Source organism: Oncorhynchus kisutch, linkage group LG18 (genome assembly GCF_002021735.2).
Source record: "Oncorhynchus kisutch isolate 150728-3 linkage group LG18, Okis_V2, whole genome shotgun sequence".
Lineage (NCBI taxonomy): Eukaryota > Metazoa > Chordata > Actinopteri > Salmoniformes > Salmonidae > Oncorhynchus > Oncorhynchus kisutch.
The window spans coordinates 42404080-42424161 of NC_034191.2; the positions used below are offsets into that span (position 1 = coordinate 42404080).

The 20082-nt window shown below is 44.7% G+C and overlaps 1 protein-coding gene across 1 annotated transcript in view; it reads right to left on the reverse strand.

Annotated features, from left to right (window-relative positions):
• prkd2 (protein kinase D2) overlaps positions 1 to 20082 on the reverse strand; it is a 53050-nt gene that overhangs the window by 19203 nt on the left and 13765 nt on the right. The window contains exon 2 of the mRNA XM_031796087.1: positions 628 to 766. Coding sequence (XP_031651947.1) covers positions 628 to 766 — 139 coding nt within the window. The remainder of the gene's footprint in view (positions 1 to 627; positions 767 to 20082) is intronic.

The window sequence follows — 20082 nt, forward strand, 5'->3', positions numbered from 1 at the left end:
GAGTTGAGGTCAAATGTTTCATATGAGGCAATAGTACAGAAGGTCATTTTTTACTTTAGTGTATTTTCATACACGTTTGTTTTTCTGGTTAGAAATGAGAGTGCTGTTGTATCTAAGTCTTTCAATTTGCATAAATCATCAGCATTTGGACAAACTCACTTATAGTGTAGTCAAACATTTCAAAAGTAAAAAAGCTTTGTATTTTGGTCCAATAATCCCTGCACACAATGACTACACGAAGCCTGTGACTCTATAAACTTATAGGATGGATTTGCTGTTTGTTTTGGTTGTGCCTCGGATCGTGCTTGGCCCAAAATCCCCAAAATCTGGAACACAGAGCCGAATTTAAAAAATGTCAGCTTCACCGTCCAAATGCATATGGTGTTGAGTGCACGGCGTTATGCACGTTTCCTCTGTCTCTACTTCGTGTTCATTAAAATAAGGGATGCGAGGGAAAGGAACAGAGGCGGTTAAGGAGGAATAAGACAACGAGAAGATCAGAGAGAATGGAAAAAAAGAGGGGAACGGGAAGACGAGTACGGGCGGAGGATGAAAGGATGGGTAAGGGGGAGAAGAGGGACGGGCGGATGAAAAGAGAGCAGAACTGGATGAGAGATTGCTACCCACCAGAGAGCACCACCTCCACCAGGTCTCCCTCCTGGATGTCCTGGGGAGCCTTGACCAGCTGCAGGATGTTGTTGGTGCCTGTGTCATGCTTAAATAGCAGGATCTTGTCATAGATGCCATAGAAGCCACACTCTGGGAACTACAACAGAGAGAGAGACAGAGACAGAGCGAGCGAGAGACAGCGAGAGAAAGAAGGTTAATACCTCATTCATACATGTTTTATAATTTCATCATCTCTAAAATCAATGTAATCTCGGACACAGTGCTGTACCGTCATAATGCATGCGAGAGGGAGAAGAAACATGTAACGTGTAGCCTACGGAAACATTATATGGTGTCCCACCAAAGTTGGTGAGATTTGAAAAAGATTCTGACAACACAGAGGCAATTGTTTTTGTTGCATAGTGACAGGCTGCAGGTGTGCCCCCAGTGGACAACTCTGCTCACTTAGTGAAGCGTTACAGAAGGATAGCACAAGGAGAAGTGGGGGCACGTGCACACAAGCACACACACACATTGATAGGCCTATGCACGCAGGCAGGCATGCACGCACACGCACACCTGGCAACAAGGTGGTGAGTTCGGGGAAAGTGGGGTAATTAACCGTTTCCTGTTGTGTGTGTGGCTCTCTCTCACACACACACACACACACACACACTCACTCTTCTGAGAAAACCATGGGGGTCACATGGCAAACACACACACCTATAGTGGGCTCCAAAATTATTGACACCCTTGATAAAGATAAGCAATAATGACTATATTAAATAAATCATTCAAATACTGTATTGTATGCTCAACAAAATGGGAAATAATATACTATTTCAATTGCTTAGAGAAATATATTTTGTTTAACAAGTAATACTTTTTCTCTCTCAAAAAAGGTAGGGGTAAAAATGACTGCCACCCCTAAAGATTCTTATAAATAAAGTAGTCAAAAGTTTAGTATTAGGTCTCAGGGGAGGCAGGGTAGCCTAGTGGTTAGAGCGTTGGACTAGTAACCGAAAGGTTGCAAGTTCAAATCCCCGTGCTGACAAGGTACAAATCTGTCGTTCTGCCCCTGAACAGGCAGTTAACCCACTGTTCCTAGGCCGTCATTGAAAATAAGAATTTGTTCTTAACTGACTTGCCTAGTTAAATAAAGGTAAAATAAAATAAATAAAAATGTTCCTAGCACACAATGTGACCCTACGAACTTCCTGGATGCATTTGCAGTTTGTTTTGGTTGTGCTTTCAGATTATTTTGTGCCCAATATAAATTAATTGTGTCATTTTGGAGTCCCTTTCATTGTAAATGAGAATAGAATATGTTTCTGAACACTTCTACGGTCACGTGGATGCTACCATAAATTGCAGATAATCCTGAATGAAACGTGAATAATAATGAGTGAGAATGTTTCAGAGGGTCAAAGATCATACCGGTAAGACATGCGAACCTCCCCTGTTATTGGGAATGGTGAGAGGTTAGCATGTCTTGGGGCCATGTCAATCATTTCAGACCCCACTGTATATAATCCCAGATTGTATTTCAGATATCAAGCAGTTCAATGTATTGATAAGAGTTTGAAAAAGATACATTAAAAATGGTGCAAAACGAAAGTATCAGAGTAGGCAGGTGTCAAATCAAATTCACAGCTGACTGAGCATCACTGTCACAATGACACTTCCCTGAGCAATGGAACTGAGAACCAACAATCAAATCACATTTTATTTGTCACATGCTTCGTAAACAACAGGTGTAGACAGCAAAATTCATCATTTTTTCCCCCAACAACGCAGAGTTTAGAATATATAGAAATAGTGACACGAGGAGAAAGTACACAGTGAATAATGAATAACAATAACATGCTATATACAGAGAGTACGAGAACAGAGTCGATGCGCAGGGGTACGAGGTAATTGAAGTAGCTATGTGCATATTCTGTAGGTAGTGGTAAAGTGACTAGGCAACAGGATAGACAATAGACAGCTCCATCTCATACCCAATCAGGCATAACAACAGCTCAGCCAAGCCTGCTGATGGGAACAACACAGTCTGGCACAACACACACATCTTGCCAATCCCACCTTAAAAAGGAACACAATGTGCCCATTGGTCCTCCTGGATTAACACACCAAATCTGAGAGTTACGGACATGGCCAGTGACCAGTGATAGGCAAGGGTGCTCTGTTACATACAGACAGACATCATCGAGAAAGACACAGGGGTAACATTATACCCCTGTCACACACACACACACACACATGAAAGCGTCAGTCAAAGTCACCTAAGCAAGCCTAGGTGGTTGATTGGACAGCCTCGGGCTCCTGAATAGTTAATATAGCCTGGTTCAGGTCAGCAGCACTATACATGTTCCAGGGCACGGGTCAACAGAGCTGGGACATGATCTCAACGCCCAGCACCACAAGAATACCCAGGATCCTGTATAAAACAGTCGGCATATACAGGTTTTGAAATAGAATGGCTTGACGGTGGCATCCAATGCAGAATGCTGGTAATGTTAGCAAGGGAATTGGCATATCTGGGTCATCTATAAGAGCCAGGTGGTGACCTCTCCCATTCGGGGCGTGGCACAGGGATTTATATACTAGGCGTGTCAAAGAGATGACGGGGTTAGGGGATAGGGTTACTCTTTTACTAGAAGAGAGGAGAGTAGGCCAATATGCTGGAACTTACATATACTGTAACATGAAATAGCTAACATCAGAACAACCGGGGCTGGTCAAGAGGAAGCAGGCCCTATGGCATAACCTCGCTCTGGCTCCTACCAACTCACCTGGAGGGCCTGTCACTCCGAGGTTGACTTTCAGACTGACGAGGGGAATATGAAATAAACCCGTCAACTTCTGGACGCACTGGGAACTTGAATGACGCAACTCAAGTTCCGCGTGGTAAAACGAGCATGAATCGACAATTCCGGTCGATTTACAAAAGACTGTATTGAGCTCAATAACAGTTTAACCTTTCTTTTCGGAGGTATTTCATGTGTTACGTGTCACGTCTCGAAATCAGACACAAACAAATGCATGTGGCAGATAATCACGCACGCCCCTCCGTTATTTTTGTATGAAATTGCGTAAACTCCAAAACATATCGCGGTGTGTGTTGGGATAGCTCTTTGCTCTGGAGCTTGCAGCCTTGGTCGAAGTGGTTATCAGAGGGTCTAATTAGCCCCTACACCCTCGATCAATTTCACTCCCTAGTTTTGGGACACTTGTGGCGGAGGTGCACGTAAACAGGCAAATGGAGGGCCGAGAGGCGAGGGAAAGAGACTGGTTTGGGATTCAACATCTGTTTCTCTCCCACCCCCTATATCTGCTGTTTTTACCCCTGGTTGCTCCCTCTACAGCCCATCTGGCCAGACCCTACACACTAACAGGAAGAGGAAGGGGGAGAAGGTAGGGAACTTGTTTGTCTGCCCTCTATTAAAGACCAACATTTGAGAAAAATGTGCACACTCTTGGCATTCTCTCAACCAGCTTCACCTGGAATGCTTTTCCAACGGTCTTCAAGGAGTTCCCACATATGCTGAGCACTTGGCTGCTTTTCCTTCACTCTGTGGTCCAACTCATCCCAAACCATCTCAATTGTGTTGAGGTCGGGTGATAGCGAAGGCCAGGTCATCTGATGCAGCACTCCATCACTCTCATTCTTGGTCAAACAGCCCTGACATAGTTTTGATGTCTTCACAATTATTCTACAATGTAGAAAATAGTAAAAATAACGAAAAACCCTTGAATGACTAGGTGTGTCCAAACTTTTGACTGGTACTATAGATAGCAAAAGAGTTGAGAAATAGATTCTCGATGTGCCACTTCCATGGCACATGATTTATGATCTGATTCGCAAAAGAGTTGTTCAATTGAAATGATTATACAAAATTCTTGCCACAAACAGAGTGTTATGTATATGGGGCATACAACCATCTCATCTCTGCAGATTATTCTATGTAGAGACAGAATCATTAGATCAATTATTTTGGTATTTCCCCTATATACAGTAGCTTGTTCTGGAGAGAGATATCATGTTTCAGCCATTCCTGAACCTATCTTAAATTAACACTACAAATAGCACAGTTGGGAGATTTGGAAAGCCATCGTAAATTGATAAATAGTTTTAGTAAAAATATTATCATATATTATAATAATACTTTTAGTAAAATATATGCATCTTTAACTTACCATCTTTAGTTGTATGAGATTAGACCGGTTCAGAATTTATGTGAAAGATCACAGCACAGTTGAAAAATATATGGCACATGGAATTCATAAGAGGGCGGTTTACAGAGATAGGTGGGATGGACAGGGTAGCTGAGGGGTGGGTTTACTGAGATAGGCGGGATGGACAGAGTAGCTGAGGGGTGGGTTTACTGAGATAGGTGGGATGGACTGAGAGTAGCTGAGGGGTGGGTTTACGGAGATAAGTGGGATGGACTGAGAGTAGCTGAGGGGTGGTTTTACGGAGATAGGTGGGATGGACAGAGTAGCTGAGGGGTGGGTTTAAGGAGATAGGTGGGATGGACAGAGTAGCTGAGGGGTGGGTTTACAGAGATAGGTGGGATGGACAGAGTAGCTGAGGGGTGGGTTTACAGAGATAAGTGGGATGGACAGAGTAGCTGAGGGGTGGGTTTACAGAGATAAGTGGGATGGACAGAGTAGCTGAGGGGTGGGTTTACGGAGATAAGTGGGATGGACTGAGAGTAGCTGAGGGGTGGGTTTACGGAGATAAGTGGGATGGACAGAGTTTTTTTTAATACAAAGAATTGTGACATGTATGTAAAATGTGTGTAAATGTGTGTAACAAACAGGAAGAGGGAACCATGCGCTCAGCCTCAAAGCACACAGCACACACCACACATACAACACACACGGAAACACACACACTTCAACTCTTCTTCTCCTTGGTACTAGACACCAAACACAACCTCCTATACACACTGACATTACACACGGCCTCCTGTACACACTCCCACAGTCCCTCCGTTTCAGTCTCTGCTGTTCACCAAACACACCCTCTTTCTTTCACGCAGTGGGGAATCCACAACAGCACATTTTGAGGGAGGCCAAGAGCTAGGCTTGTCTCCCTGCCAAACAACACTGTTAGCCCACCCCACCCAGCCGGGTCTGCTACTGAACAGGAGTCAACAACACAGACCGTGAGACACACTCCAGACCTGGCCTGTCCCAATACCCAGGAACCTTACTGCTCCCACATTAACCTTCCAACTCCGTTAGTCAACACCACACCCAGACCTGCTATAGGGCCAGACCCAGAACTCTGTCACCACAGACCTACTCCAGGTCATAAATGTCCATCTCCCCCTGAACCAAACCACAGTAGTGGGCCCTAATCACAACACACTGTCCCACTATCCCAGGACACCACACCCTGCCGTGCTGCTGCTGTTGACCCTAGCTAAAGAAAGACTCACACCAGCCAAATGACTCCACAACCACCGCCTTCCCACCCTTACCCTCCGACCCAAAGACAGGCCCCAGCCGACCCACACTAAGCCCCGCAAGGCATGCTAGGGCAATTACTGTGGTTCTACTGGCCGAGGCAAACATAGGCCTTCAGCAGCTTCCAATGCTCTCAACAACGCCTCCTCCTCACACTGTAGCTCTGCCGGCGTCCTCCTAGCCTTGATGTGGATGATAATGATAGTATTAGCCTGGCTGCCAGTGTCTTTCTGCTTTTGCCAATTTGGTTGGCCAAAACAAGCCGAGGTAACAACGTAGCATTGTCTGGCATGTAGGCTAGATGATGCAACCAAACCTCCCTTTTCACAGGCCTTAGTCTTCTACTTTTTAGTAGAGTGTCTTGTGGTGGAGGTAAGAGCACATCCTCTCGTTCCCAGTATCTGATTTAGCATAGCGTATGGGCAGCATAGTATACTGAGCTTCTAAGCAGTCTGTATCTAAATGCATGGAGGCTATGTGAGTATTTATTTGCACAAGTGTTGTTTGTACAGTAATGTATTCAGACAATGGGAGTGGGTGCAATCATAGCTACTGGCAGATAGAGTTCGTTAGCTTGCCTGGAGACAGGGCTGTGTCTCCAGCAAGCGTCTTTGTGTTGCCAAGGATTAGGTTTCCCGCCAGCTCCTCCTCAGGCCAATGCCTTCATTATGACTGACTGGTAAATTACGGAGGCCCTCCTCTCCCTCCCTCCCTCTCTCTCTCGATCCTGCCATATTCCTCCTTTGTTTTTCCTCCCCCCTTCCTACTTTTCTCCCGCCCTACTCTCTCTCGCCTCCTCTCTTCCCTGACTCCTCCGCTCTCTCTGCCTCCTGTCTGCTCTTTCTATCACCGTCATCCTCTGCTCTCCTGCTATTCCTGCTTCAGAATGAGCTACTACCCAGAGTGCTCAGAGGCTGAGTTGCCCAGCCCAAGATAAAACACCTGACATGCATCCATCCCATCAGGACGCCAGGGCTTTAGGGGCCTTTCCAACCCCAGTAAATCTAGATGAAATACCTCAGGTTGTCGCTAATAAGCAATGATGCTATTGCCAATTTGCTCCGTTTATCCTGTCTAGCATGGCCATCTAGCTAACTGTTAGTTTTTTTAAACTCTGTTTTAGAATCTAACGGACAACTATAAAAGAAAAGGCTCAAACCAAGTTTATTCGCTCACTGGGCCAGACAGCTGAGCAGACACAAACGTGTTCCCAACAGCACAAGTATATAGACCCCACTTTAGGCGAAGTCTCCTCCTCTTCTCTGACCGTAACAACCTTTGTTGCTCGGCAGGAAATTAAGTGACGTGGGTAATAAACTGTTTCCGTCTCCCTTCATGTGACCTGACCCCCCCCCCCCCCCCTCCCCATTCCTCACTGACCCACAGCTCTCTACTTTTATCAGTGACCGCAACCACGGCTCATATCCAACCCCGCCATATACATCCCTCCTACAGATAACCATTCACTTCTGGCATAGAAACCAGACTGTGGCCCTTCTCCTTTCCATAGGACACCTGATGTCTAACAACCGGTTCCGACAAAACGTAAACCTCCTGCATTCCCCTGCTCTCCCGCAGTACCGTGAACAAAGGATATTTCATATTTCAAGTTTAGAAGTCAGAACCCATCACTAATAAGCCATGATACCATTGCCAATTTGCCACGTTTCTCCTTTCTAGCATGGCCATATAGTGACTACGCTCTACCTCCTCCGCTGGCTCCGACCTCTTCCTGCCCCCCGTCATTCAGAAGCCAAAACAAACATGGGGAGAAATGTGTCCCCCGGTGAGGTGGGTTCATTCCCTCTATTAGCAGATGAAGTTAACGTTGCTGTTGGCTGTGACTGAGGGGAGAGAGTTCTGTCTGGACTGGCTACTGGCTGGAGAGGCTCTGCTGCTGGGTTTAAAATGTTAAGACGATCATAGTCTCCAGGATTTCTGGGTTTGGCCTCCTCCTTCTAGCCTGGGCACTAGTCTGTTTCGGCTCTCTTGCCAACTCCATGAGGATTTGTCATGCCAAACATGTTCGGATTGACAATGGAGTAGGAAAAGGCAAAAAAAAAAACAGATCTGGAACAAGAGAAGGGTTTACCAAGAAAAACTTCCAAAAGGACTCATTTGAGGTAGATATTAGTCGGGGGACTCAACAGAAAAGCAGAGATTGATTTATTTTAGCTCACTCGATTGTACAGGATGTGGGACAAGGCTGTTTTCATTCTATTCTCACTGACTGGACTCTGTTTCGAGTCGCACAGAGAGTAGAAGGGTAGAAAGAGGACCCTATAGTAGTCCGTATAGTAGCCAGCCCTACAGACTGCACATTATCCCTTTCACCGGGTGTCCACCAGGTCGCCACCGTCAATAACCACAAGAATCTTTATCTTGGGCAGAGGGTAGATTGTCCAAACACCAGTAATGAAAATACACACACATCAAAAAAATATCAAAAACATCAGCAGTCAAAACAAACATAGTGACGTCAAGGGTACACACACACACACACACGTGCACGCATGCGCGCACACACACACACACACTCTGTACACACAAATGAATAGGCTGGGTGTCATGGAGAAGTCTCTTTGAGAGTGAAATGGGAGCTCAGAGAACAATATATTCTATTCATACACAATATTTTCCATTCAAACACAATGATGTCACGCTCCACTCCCATCTGTTTGTTTTACTGCTTCCTTGTTTCTTTGAACAGTGTTACCGCCTGACCTCCTGGCCGTCTGATGTGATCCAGGCTGTATTCAGTAGCCTCTGGCAGAGAGGTCTTTGTCCTGCCGCACAGTCTCAGAATGTGGCTTCTCTTGACATCTTTTCTCGCCATATTTTATTCTCTCTCTCTCTCTCTCTCTCTCTCTCTCTCTCTCTCTCTCTCTCTCTCTCTCTCTCTCTCTCTCTCTCTCTCTCTCTCTCTCTCTCTCTCTCTCTCTCTCTCTCTCTCTCTCTCTCTCTCTCTCTCTCTCTCTCTCTCTCTCTCTCTCTCTCTCTCTCTCTCTCTCTCTCTCTCTCTCTCTCTCTCTCTCTCTCTCTCTCTCTCTCTCTCTCTCTCTCTCTCTCTCTCTCTCTCTCTCTCTCTCTCTCTCTCTCTCTCTCCTCTCTCTCTCTCTCTCTCTCTCCTCTCTCTCTCTCTCTCTCTCCTCTCTCTCTCTCTCTCTCTCCTCTCTCTCTCTCTCTCTCTCTCTCTCTCTCTCTCTCTCTCTCTCTCTCTCTCTCTCTCTCTCTCTCTCTCGTCTCTTGAGGCTAAAGGGCTTGATTCAAATCGTTGTTATCGGGCGATTGAAATGAAAAAAGGCGAGGCAAATTTCTGATTGAGCCAACACGTGCAGCTTTTACCGTAAAATGCAGTCTCCGCTAAAGCAGGAACGCAGCTTTTTAAAATCGAGCTACAACACGCTACGGAACTAATCGAGCCCTAAATTGGTTTTCCTTACGCTCCCGTCTTGGATCGACCAGACATATCAAGACCATGTGATCATACGGTAGAACACGATGGGATTAAATGTTGTTGGAAAACGACATGCTGTTGGGAAATGAGGCATGTCAGAACCATGTCACAACTATGGTCATTTCCATATTTACAAAAAAATACTATAGTATTGACTGCAGTGTTCTTGCAGACTGTAGTATACACTGTAGTGCTTTGCAGACGGTAGTATTTACTATAGTGTTTCTGTTTTATTATCTTTGACATAGAAGTGGGGGACTTTCTCCTTGAGGAAACCTACTGGAGAAATGTTAAAATAGATTCTTCTCTTTTCTATAACCTGTAGGGAACACAGTATATTGTCTATACTTGGCATGTAGGTTTCTCACTTATGGGTGGCACAAATTGGGATATGGGGGAGGGGAATGGGCAGGGTATATGCAAATTAAAATACTGTAGTATTTACTACAGTTTAAAAAGTGTAGTGTTTTTGCAAACTGTCGTCTTTTTGCGGACATTACTGTAGTATTTACATATTTTTTTTTTTACGGATACTACTGTTGTATTTACTATAGTATTTTACAATACACTACAACATTCTATAGTAAGTACTACACATGATCAAGGGAAACTACAGTGTGTGGTATAGAATTGAGTATTATACTGTAGAATACTAAAGTAAGCACTACACGATCAAGGGATACCACAGTAAGTAGTATAGTACTCTACAGTATAATACAGAGTACTATAGAATTCTATAGTAAGTACTGTAGTATTCTATAGTCAACTCCCAAACATTTATTAAAGCGGTATCCCTGAGAGGGATCAGAGTGGGACAGATATCTTTCAGTGTATCGCTTCATCTATTACACTTGATACTTCAACACTACACCACACTAGCAAGTAATCAGGCTGAGTCAACTATATCACAATGACAATGATACACACGACCACCGCCACCGCCAACGTCCGTTTCCGCCCTTTGAGGAGCCCTCTACTTCGTTGCTAGACGCACCAGAGGGCTTCAGAGTTAGGCGACGAGTTATAAATAGCCTGTCTAGGTGTGAAGCGCAGCGCAGAGGGGGAAGGTCCGACTCAGGGTTCTATTTTTTTACATCCTCACCACGACTTCCTTCCTTGCAGCTCAACATGCTGTCGACGCGGTCCACAGACGACCGCCCAGCCTCGTGCTGAGGTGGCGAGAAAAGACATGCTCGAAAAGCTACAGCCCCCCCCCCCCCCCCCCCCTACGACCCGGGTGAACGTTGAAACGTGAGGGTTTTTGGGGTGACCTCTCCTAGGACACACTCTCATTTAGAGCATTCTACAGTGCTCAACACCATGGCCTCGCAGCAACAGAAAGGACTGTGTATATGACATCACAGAAAGAGGAACTGTTTATAACCTCAAAGTCCCTTTCTATCTGTCTGTGGCACGCGGGTGGTTTTATTTGGCCCCCCAAGTTTTCGGAGCAAATAATAATAATAATTGTTGTTTTATAGAATTTTCTCTGTTGGACATAAGACTATAAAAACATCAGGAAATCAGCTCCAAGTGGTCTCAATTTTGGATATATGTTACAAAGTATTCCCAAGCATAAGAGACATTTGATCGTACACAAATAATAACAATTGATTCGATTTATATAGCACTTTCCTACCGAGGTAATCAAAGCACTTTAAATAGTAGAGGGAAACTCACCTCATTCACCATCACTGTTTAGAGCACAAATCAGTGCTGCACGGCAACCATTTTGTGCCAGAACGATCACCACACATCAGCTATCAGGTGGAGAGGTGAGAAGTGATACATGCCAATTGGGAATGAGGGGGATGATTAGGTGGCAATGATGGAATGTGGCCAGGTTGGGAATTTAGCTATGACACCGGGGTGAACACGCCTACTCTTGCAATAAGCGCAATGGGATTTTGAAAGAGCACAGAGAGTCAGGACACCCGTTTTAACGTCCCATCCGAAAGACCGTACCCTACACAGGGCAATGTCCCCAAATGTAATCAAGGTTTGAAATGATTATGTTTTAGTCAAAAAAATATATCTGTTTGGGCTTCTTGTGGTCAATTTGCAGTCTAAATATATATATATATATATGCAAATAGTCTGGGCAGCCATTTGATTACATGTTCAGGAGTCTCGTGGCTTGGGGGTAGACGCTGTTTAGAAGCATCTTGGACCTAGACTTGGTGCTCAGGTACCATTTGTCATGCGGTGGCAGAGATAACAGTCTATGATTAGGGTGGATGCAGTCTGACAATTTTTAGGGCCTTCTCTGACACCGCCTGGTATAGAGGTCCTGGATGGCAGGAAGCTTGGCCCAAGTGATGTACTGGGCCATACGCACTACCCACTGTAGTGCCTTGTGGTCGGAAGCCGAGCAGTTGCCATACCAGGCAGTGATGCAACCAGTCATGCTCTCGATGGTGCAGCTGAATAACCTTTTGAGGATCTGAGGACCCATGCCAAATCTTTTCAGTCTCCTGAAGGGGAATAGGTTTTGTCGTGCCCTCTTCACGACTGTCTTGGTGTGCTTGGACCATGTTAGTTTGTTAGTGATGTGAACGCCAAGGAACTTGAAGATCGATGAAAATGGGGCCGTGCTTCGTCCTCCATTTCCTGTAGTCCACAATCATCGACTGTCTTGATCATGTTGAGGGAGAGGTTGTTGTCCTTGCACCACACAGTCAAGTCTCTCACCTCCTCCCTATAGGCTTGTTGTTGTCGGTGATCAGGCCTACCACGGTTGTGTCATCGGCAAACTTAATGATGGTGTTGGAGTCATGCCTGGCGGTGCAGGAAGGGACTGAGCGCGCACCCCTGAGGGGCCCCTGTGTTGAGGATAAGCGTGAAAGCACCGTAAAACCAAATATTGATCCAGGATGGATGTGACAGCAGAGATGAGGTGTGCACTGTTGACCACGCGCCCTGACTTTGAGAAGTGCCAAAGTGACATGCGTCAAGCACTCTCATTAGTGGTGGTGAGATAAAGCGACATTATGTCACACAAATTTGCAATTGACTGTCATAGCCCCACATTAAAAGCATGTGATGGTGAGTTGAGAAGACAATCAGAAATACTGTTAGAATGTTTTTCAATTGACTACCATAGCACCAAATGAAATAAAAAGTTAACATTGAGTGTTAATTACATATTTTGTTTCACATGGTTGGGGTCCCGAGAATGTTCAGATTTCAAAATGGCGTCGTGGATGAAAGAAGTTTGAGAACACCTGGTCTATGACCTGACACACAGAGAGAGAGAGAGAGAGAGAGAGAGAGAGTGAGAGGGACGACTGTGTCTATGACCTCGCAGAGAGTGGAGGACAGAGTTCTTTGAGCTCACAGAGACAGCAGAAGTGTTTGAGCGCGGTGGGGAAGTGGAGACAGCAGCAAATCACACAGGAGGAAGTGTCTCATCACCGGAGATAAGAACTCAGCCACAGATGCACACTCAAAGATTATCATGTAAAAAACCCTGACGGAAATTCAGATGGGCCACCAGAACAATGTGGGATTGTTCCCATCCACTCTGTACCGTGTACACCTCCAGCCATTCCGAACAGCCATGCGATGACATTTTCACACATAATCTACAAGCAGGGACACAGGAATACCCCTTTCATCCTCCTCCTAAATATTGTGCAACTAAGACACAAAAAGTAGCTTTTTATCAATAACGTAACTCCATGCCTTACGTTGTGAACAGGCTCCATAGTACAATAACCCGACACGGCTTTATGAAACAGAGTCAGAAACAGAAGGGTTCTCGCAACAGGTTGGTCCTCCCGTTCTTCTAAAAGGTAAGAAGAACATCCTCAAACAACAGCCATGTCTCATTTTTCAGCTGAAAACACTGTACAGAGAACAGCAGCAATGCCAAACCCCATCACTGGGCGTGTGAGTATTTACAGGCAGAGGGTGGTAAGTGGAAAGACCATTCCTGTTCAGGGACATGTTTCGAACGGGGCCTAACAGAGCACCTGAAAGTGAACCGCGCTGCCCGCCGGAACAGGGACAGGTGTTTAATGAGGCGTTGCCGCGGCGACCGGGGTTGTAAAAGACGCCGGCGCACATTGGCACCTGACAACGGCTTGGCTCGTCGCTGGAATTTCTGCTCTCATTTTGTGTTGCTGTTGGCAGCGTGGCAGAACAAACATGTTAGCTGGGCACAGGCAATTTTTTTAACCCTGTGAGGTCACTGTGACGGAGGGATGAAACCGACCGCAGGAATGTCATCTAATCTTGTCCTCCCTTTGCCCCGAATCAGCACCTGCAGGGTAAGAGTGACAGCACAGGCCGGGGACGTCAGAGTATAAAGAGAGGGGGAGAGAATGAAATACACATGAAAGAGAGAGGAGGGTGGTGGCAGGAAAAATCACCTATTGTTAATGCCCTAAATCAGATGTAAAAGTTTGAGGGTGACAGCTTGTTGCCAACGTCCAAGTTGATACAGAGAGACAGAGACAGAGAGTCAAACCCACTAACTAAAAAGTCTAGACTTAAAGGCCCAATACTGGAAGCCAGGAAGTCAGAGTTCTCTCTGGAAGAGAGTGTCCAAGAAAGGGCAGTAAGAGTCTTCCTGTTTGTGTCACAGCCCTGAGAGCATTATTCCCCTGCATCCTCACGATCAGCCTGGCCACACACACAGACACACAGAGGAAGAGATAAGCTCAGGCCTCCTAAATGCTTGACTGGCTGCAAACACACACAGCTGGCCCAAGTTTAGAGGGGGAAACCCTGGAGTTGAACAACAGAGACTACAGGTGTAGGATACCAAATGATTCACTACTAGCCTATTATAAAAGTTAGAGTACTATTAAAACTAAGTATGTGATTGTAACATTTGCCCTATACATGGCTATGGGCATAGTGCTGTGTAATGCAGGGGAGGCCCCTCAGAGAAGGAAGGGGAGGACCATCCTACTTAGTGAAGTAAAAAAAAGAGTAAAACATTTTTTTAAATATATATATTTTTTTTTGATAAAACTATACTGAATATATTCAGGTCACCAAAACACTGTTCCACAAAAAAAGATTTGCAGTAGTCTCAACAGCACCCTCTAGGGTAGCACCACGGTGTTGCCAGAGGAAAGCTATTTTCCGTCCTCCTCTGGGTACATTGACTTCAATTCAAAACCTATGGAGACTCATGGTTCTCAAACCCTTCCAAAGACGCACACATTAACTATGACGATTTCCGGAGGAAATCTTCCAACCTATCAGAGCCGATCAAAGGATCAGAAAGTGAATATAGTACTGAAAGCATAAGCTACAGCTAGCTGCATAAGCTACAGCTAGCTGCAGTGCACGAAGTGTGGCGAGTAGTTGACTCAAAAAAAAATACGTTTTGAACAAATACATTTCTTTAAAAAAAAAAATAAGGACAAGAAGGAACGAGAGAAAGACAGCTATATTTCGTGGTATTAAAAAAAAATCTTCTTAGTTTCCCCATTCACTTAGTTATTTAGATACTCAACAACCTGACTCACACAGAAAGGAATGCTCTTTATGGATGTTCAGCTTCAGTGAACCCAAATCTTTTTCCCCTGGCTCGTGGTTGGCCGGTGGAAGGAGGTATGAGGCAGTGATCTGTCTGAACTTCGTCACGGAGAGTAGGGCATGGAAAGACGCACAGGTTTACATTCCTGACGTGGCTGGAGCATACCAGAACACACTCTGTAAACCAGCAGGACAGGAGAGGGAGAGGAGTGGAAACACTGATGACACACACAAGCAAGCACATGAATATAAAAGAGGCCCACATACACACATTGTATATGAATTGCATACACAAACATGCTTGACATACACACCAATAAAAATACACACAGCATACTGTACACAGTGTATAAACAAACATGCAAAGTGTAAACAAGAATACACACAGCCATATACACGATATACAGTTGAAGTTGGAAGTTTACATACACTTAGGTTGGAGTCATAAAAACTCGTTTTTCAACCACTTCACAAATTTCTTGTTAAACTACAGTTTTGGCAAGTCGGTTAGGACATCTACTTTGTGCATGACAAGTAATTTTTCAAACAATTGTTTACAGATTATAGCACAATTCCAGTGGGTCAGAAGTTTACATACACTAAATTGACTGTGCCTTTAAACAGCTTGGAAAATTCCAGAAAATTATGTAATGGCTTTAGAAGCTTCTGATAGGCTAATTGACATCATTTGAGTCAATTGGAGGTGTACCTGTGGATGTATTTCAAGGCCTGACTTCAAACTCAGTGCCTCTTTGCTTGACATCATGGGAAAAATCTAAAGAAATGAGTCAAGACCTCAGAAAATAAATTGTAGACCTCCACAAGTCTGGTTCATCATTGGGAGCAATTTCTAAATGCCTGATGGTACCACGTTTATCTGTACAAACAATAGTACGCTAGTATAAAAACCATGGGACCACGCAGCCGTCATACCACTCAGGAAGGAGATGTGTTCTGTCTCCTAGAGATGAACGGACTTGTGTGAAAAGTGCAAATCAATCCCAGAACAACAGCAAAAGACCCTGTGAAGATGCTGGAGGAAACAGATACTTTTGTATCTATATCCACAGTCAAAACGAGTCCTATACAGACATATCCTGAAACGCAGCTCAGCAAGGAAGAAGACACTGCTCCAAAACCGCCATAAAAAAGCCTGACTACGGATTGCAACTGCACATGGGGACATAGATCGTAGTTTTTGGAGAAATGTCCTCTGGTCTGATGAAACAAAAATAGAACTGTTTGGCCATAATGACCATCGTTATGTTTGGAGGAAAAAGGGGGAGGCTTGCATGCCGAAGAACACCATCCCAACTGTGAAGCACAATGTTGTGGGGGTGCTTTGCTGCAGGATGGACTGGTGCACTTCACAAAATAGATGGCATCATGAAGAGAGGAAATTATGTGGATATATTGAAGCAACATCCCAAGACATCAGTCAGGAAGTTAAAGCTTGGTCGCAAATGGATCTTCCAAATGGACAATGACCACAAGCTTACATCCGAAGTTGTGGCAAAATGGCAACAAAGTCAAGGTATTGGAATGGCCATCACAAAGCCCTGACATCAATCCTGTAGAAAATTTGAGGGCAGAACTGAAAAAGCGTGTGCGAGCAAAGAGGCCTACAAACCTGACTCGGTTACACCAGCTCTGTCAGGAGGAATGGGTCAACATTCACCCAACTTATTGTGGGAAGCTTGTTGAAGGCTACCTGAAACGTTTGACCCAAGTTAAACAATTTAAAGGCAACGCTACCAAATACTAATAGATAGTGTATGTAAACTTCTGACCCACTGGGAATGTGATGAAAGAAATTAAAGCTGAAATAAATCACTCTACTATTATTCTGACATTTCACATTCTTAAAATAAAGTGGTGATCCTAACTGACATAAGACGGTGAATTTTTATTGGATTAAATGCCCGGAATTGTGAAAAACTGAGTTTAAGTGTATTTGGCTAAGGTGTATGTAAACTTCAGACTTCAACTGTATACAAACATATGTGAGCACCCCTTCAAATTAGTGGATTTGGCGATTTCATCCACCCCCGTTGCTGACAGGTGTATAAATTTGAGCACACCGCCATGCAATCTCCATAGACAAACATTGGCAGTAGAAGGGCCTTACTGAAGAGCTCAGTGACTTTCAACATGGCACCATCATAGGATGACACCTTTCCAACAAGTCAGTTCGTCAAATTTCTGCCCATGTGCTCTTATTGTGAAGTGGAAACATCTAGGAGCCACAACAGCTCAGCCGCGAAGTGGTAGGCCACACAAGCTCACAGAATTGGACCACCAAGTGCTAAAGAATGTAGCACATATAAATCGTCTATCCTCGGTTGCAACACTCACTATCAAGTTCCAAACTGCCTCTGGAAACAATGTCAGCACAAGAACTGTTCATCTGGAGCATCATGAAATGGATTTCCATGGCCGAGCAGCCGCACACAAGCCTAAGATCACCATATGACATGCCAAGCGTCGGCTGGAGTGGTGTAAAGCTCGACACCATTGGACTCTGGAGCAGTGGAAACGCGTTCTCTGGAGTGATGAATCACGCTTCACCATCTGGACGAATCTGGGTTTGGCGGATGCCAGGAGAATGATACCTGCCCCAATGCATAGTGCCAAGCGTAAAGTTTGGTGGAGGAGGAATAATGGTCTGGGGCTGTTTTTCATGGTTTGGGCTCAGCCCCTTAGTTCCAGTAAAGGGATATCTTAAAATCTTAACGCTACAGCGTATAATGACATTCTACACGATTCTGTGCTTCCAACTTTGTGGCAACAGTTTGGAGAAGGCCCTTTCCTGTTTCAGCATGACAATGCCCCCGTGCACAAAACAGGTCCATACAGAAATGGTTTGTCGAGATCGGTGTGGAAGAACTTGACTGACCAGCACAGAGCCCTGACCTCAACCCCATCAAACACCTTTGGGATGAATTGGAACGCCAAGTGCGTGCCAGGCCTAATCGCCAAACATCAGTGCCCTACCTCACTAATGCTCATGGCTGAATGGAAGTAAGTCCCCTCAGCAATGTTACAACATTTAATGGAAAGCCTTCCCAGAAGAGTGGAGGGTGTTCTACCAGCAAAGAAGGGACTTCCATATTAATGCCCATAATTTTGGAATGAGATGTTCGACATGCAGATGTCCACATACTTTTGGTTTTGTAGTGTATAAACAGGTCTACAGGCTATAATAATGCAGACTTCATTCACACAAGCCCCCACAGAAAACAAAAACACACTGATCCTGACCAAAACAGATCTGGGGTGTATTCATTATTGCACACTCATAGAAAACGTTTTGCAATGAAAACAAGCTTTTCTTATGGAACAAGTTCACGTTAGTCCCTCCCCGTTTCGGTATGTTTGCTTCCTCTTGGTTCCTAGTGAATACACCCCTGGACTACCATGTTAATACAGACACGTGTAAAGTCTGGGCTCCCGAGTGGCGCAGCGGTCAAAGGCACTGCATCTCAGTGCTAGAGGCATCAGTACAGTCCCTGGTTCGAACCCAGATTGTATCACATCCGGCTGTGATTGGGAGTCCCGGAGCACAATTGGCCCAGGCCGTCATTGTAAATAACAATTTGTTCTTAACTGACTTTCCTAGTTAAATAAAGGTTACATTTTTTTTTTTTTTATAAATTGACCCTCCTAGGTTAGGCCATAGGGCCAGAGGGACTGAAGCGGGGGTCAGCACCAGTTAGCATCAACATTTGTCTCTCATTTCCATGTAGGAACGGACCCTCGCGTCACATCAGCACAAGCTCCTTGTGCAGGGGCCTATCAACTCCCTCCAGTCCAGGAACCCTGGTAGACCCTACCGGCCAGAAGAAGTCCCTTTTGAAGTGCCAGGCTTGACCATCAGGGCCAGCATATAGTCCCAATCAGCCTGCTATCATGATCCAGGGCTATGACATATTCTAAACAAAGAGCCCAAGCTGGAATTATTTTTGCTCCCGTATACAACAGTGCAATAAAGTTCAAATCCAGATACTTCCTCTTGACCACAGAAAGTGGCAAGCCTAAGAAGACAGGCCTATTCATTCAACGATGGACCAAGATGTCCAACCTGGACTCAAGGGTAAATGTAACATAATAAACGTAAATCCGGAATACTACAATTCGTATGATATGTATTAATTTGGGGATGTCCATCACCCATTTCATACTATATGTTACGAATTCCAATTCGTATGAAATATTACGAATTTGCAAAATGTATGATATGTTACAAATTCCAATTTGTTGTGGCTAACATTAGTTAGGTGGCTAACGCTAACTAGGCGGCTAACGCTAGCTAGGCAAGGGGGTTAGGTTGAGGTCAGGGTTAATGATAGGGTTAAGGTTAGGAGTTAGGTTAAAGGGTTAAGATCAGATAGTGTTGCTGCACTGTCATCTGGCCAATGACCCTCCCCCCCACCCCCACTCCATCAATTGAGTGTAACTACACAGCTAATTGCCATTTCTCTCTCATGTGTAGCGCTTTAGGTTAACGTTAAACAACAGCATAACGTTAACATTATCGCTGAACCCCGACTTGCCCTTTTTAAGTCGCTCCCGCCGCTCACAATTCACAGACCCCACTCTTTCGCAGTATGCACCCGCGTGACCTATTAGGTGTAGTCTTGAGTATGTAAATGTTGCTCCGTGCAAATTGAGAACATTATCCTCTACCTCTAACAATTTGCTGGTAAACAACCTGCTGAATTAAACAAATCCGGTATCAAATGCAATTATCATCATTCACCCTTACGCTTTTCAGTGTTAAAACGCTTGCGTTTGACCTGTTATCGTGTGTGTTTCTCTGATACACAACTTTTTAGAAAACGGTAGGCATTTCTGAATCTGACATTAGGCTCGTCAGATATACCTTCAGATAAATCAGTTGTGGCTATTGTTCTAAATTGGTCTTAGTGTGTAACTCTGATGCGTCGCGGGTCAAGCCTGGTTCAAAAGTCATTAGCAATAACGGACTGGTGCCCCGATTTATAACATATATGAATTGATCCTTACGAGACACATTCATAACTTAT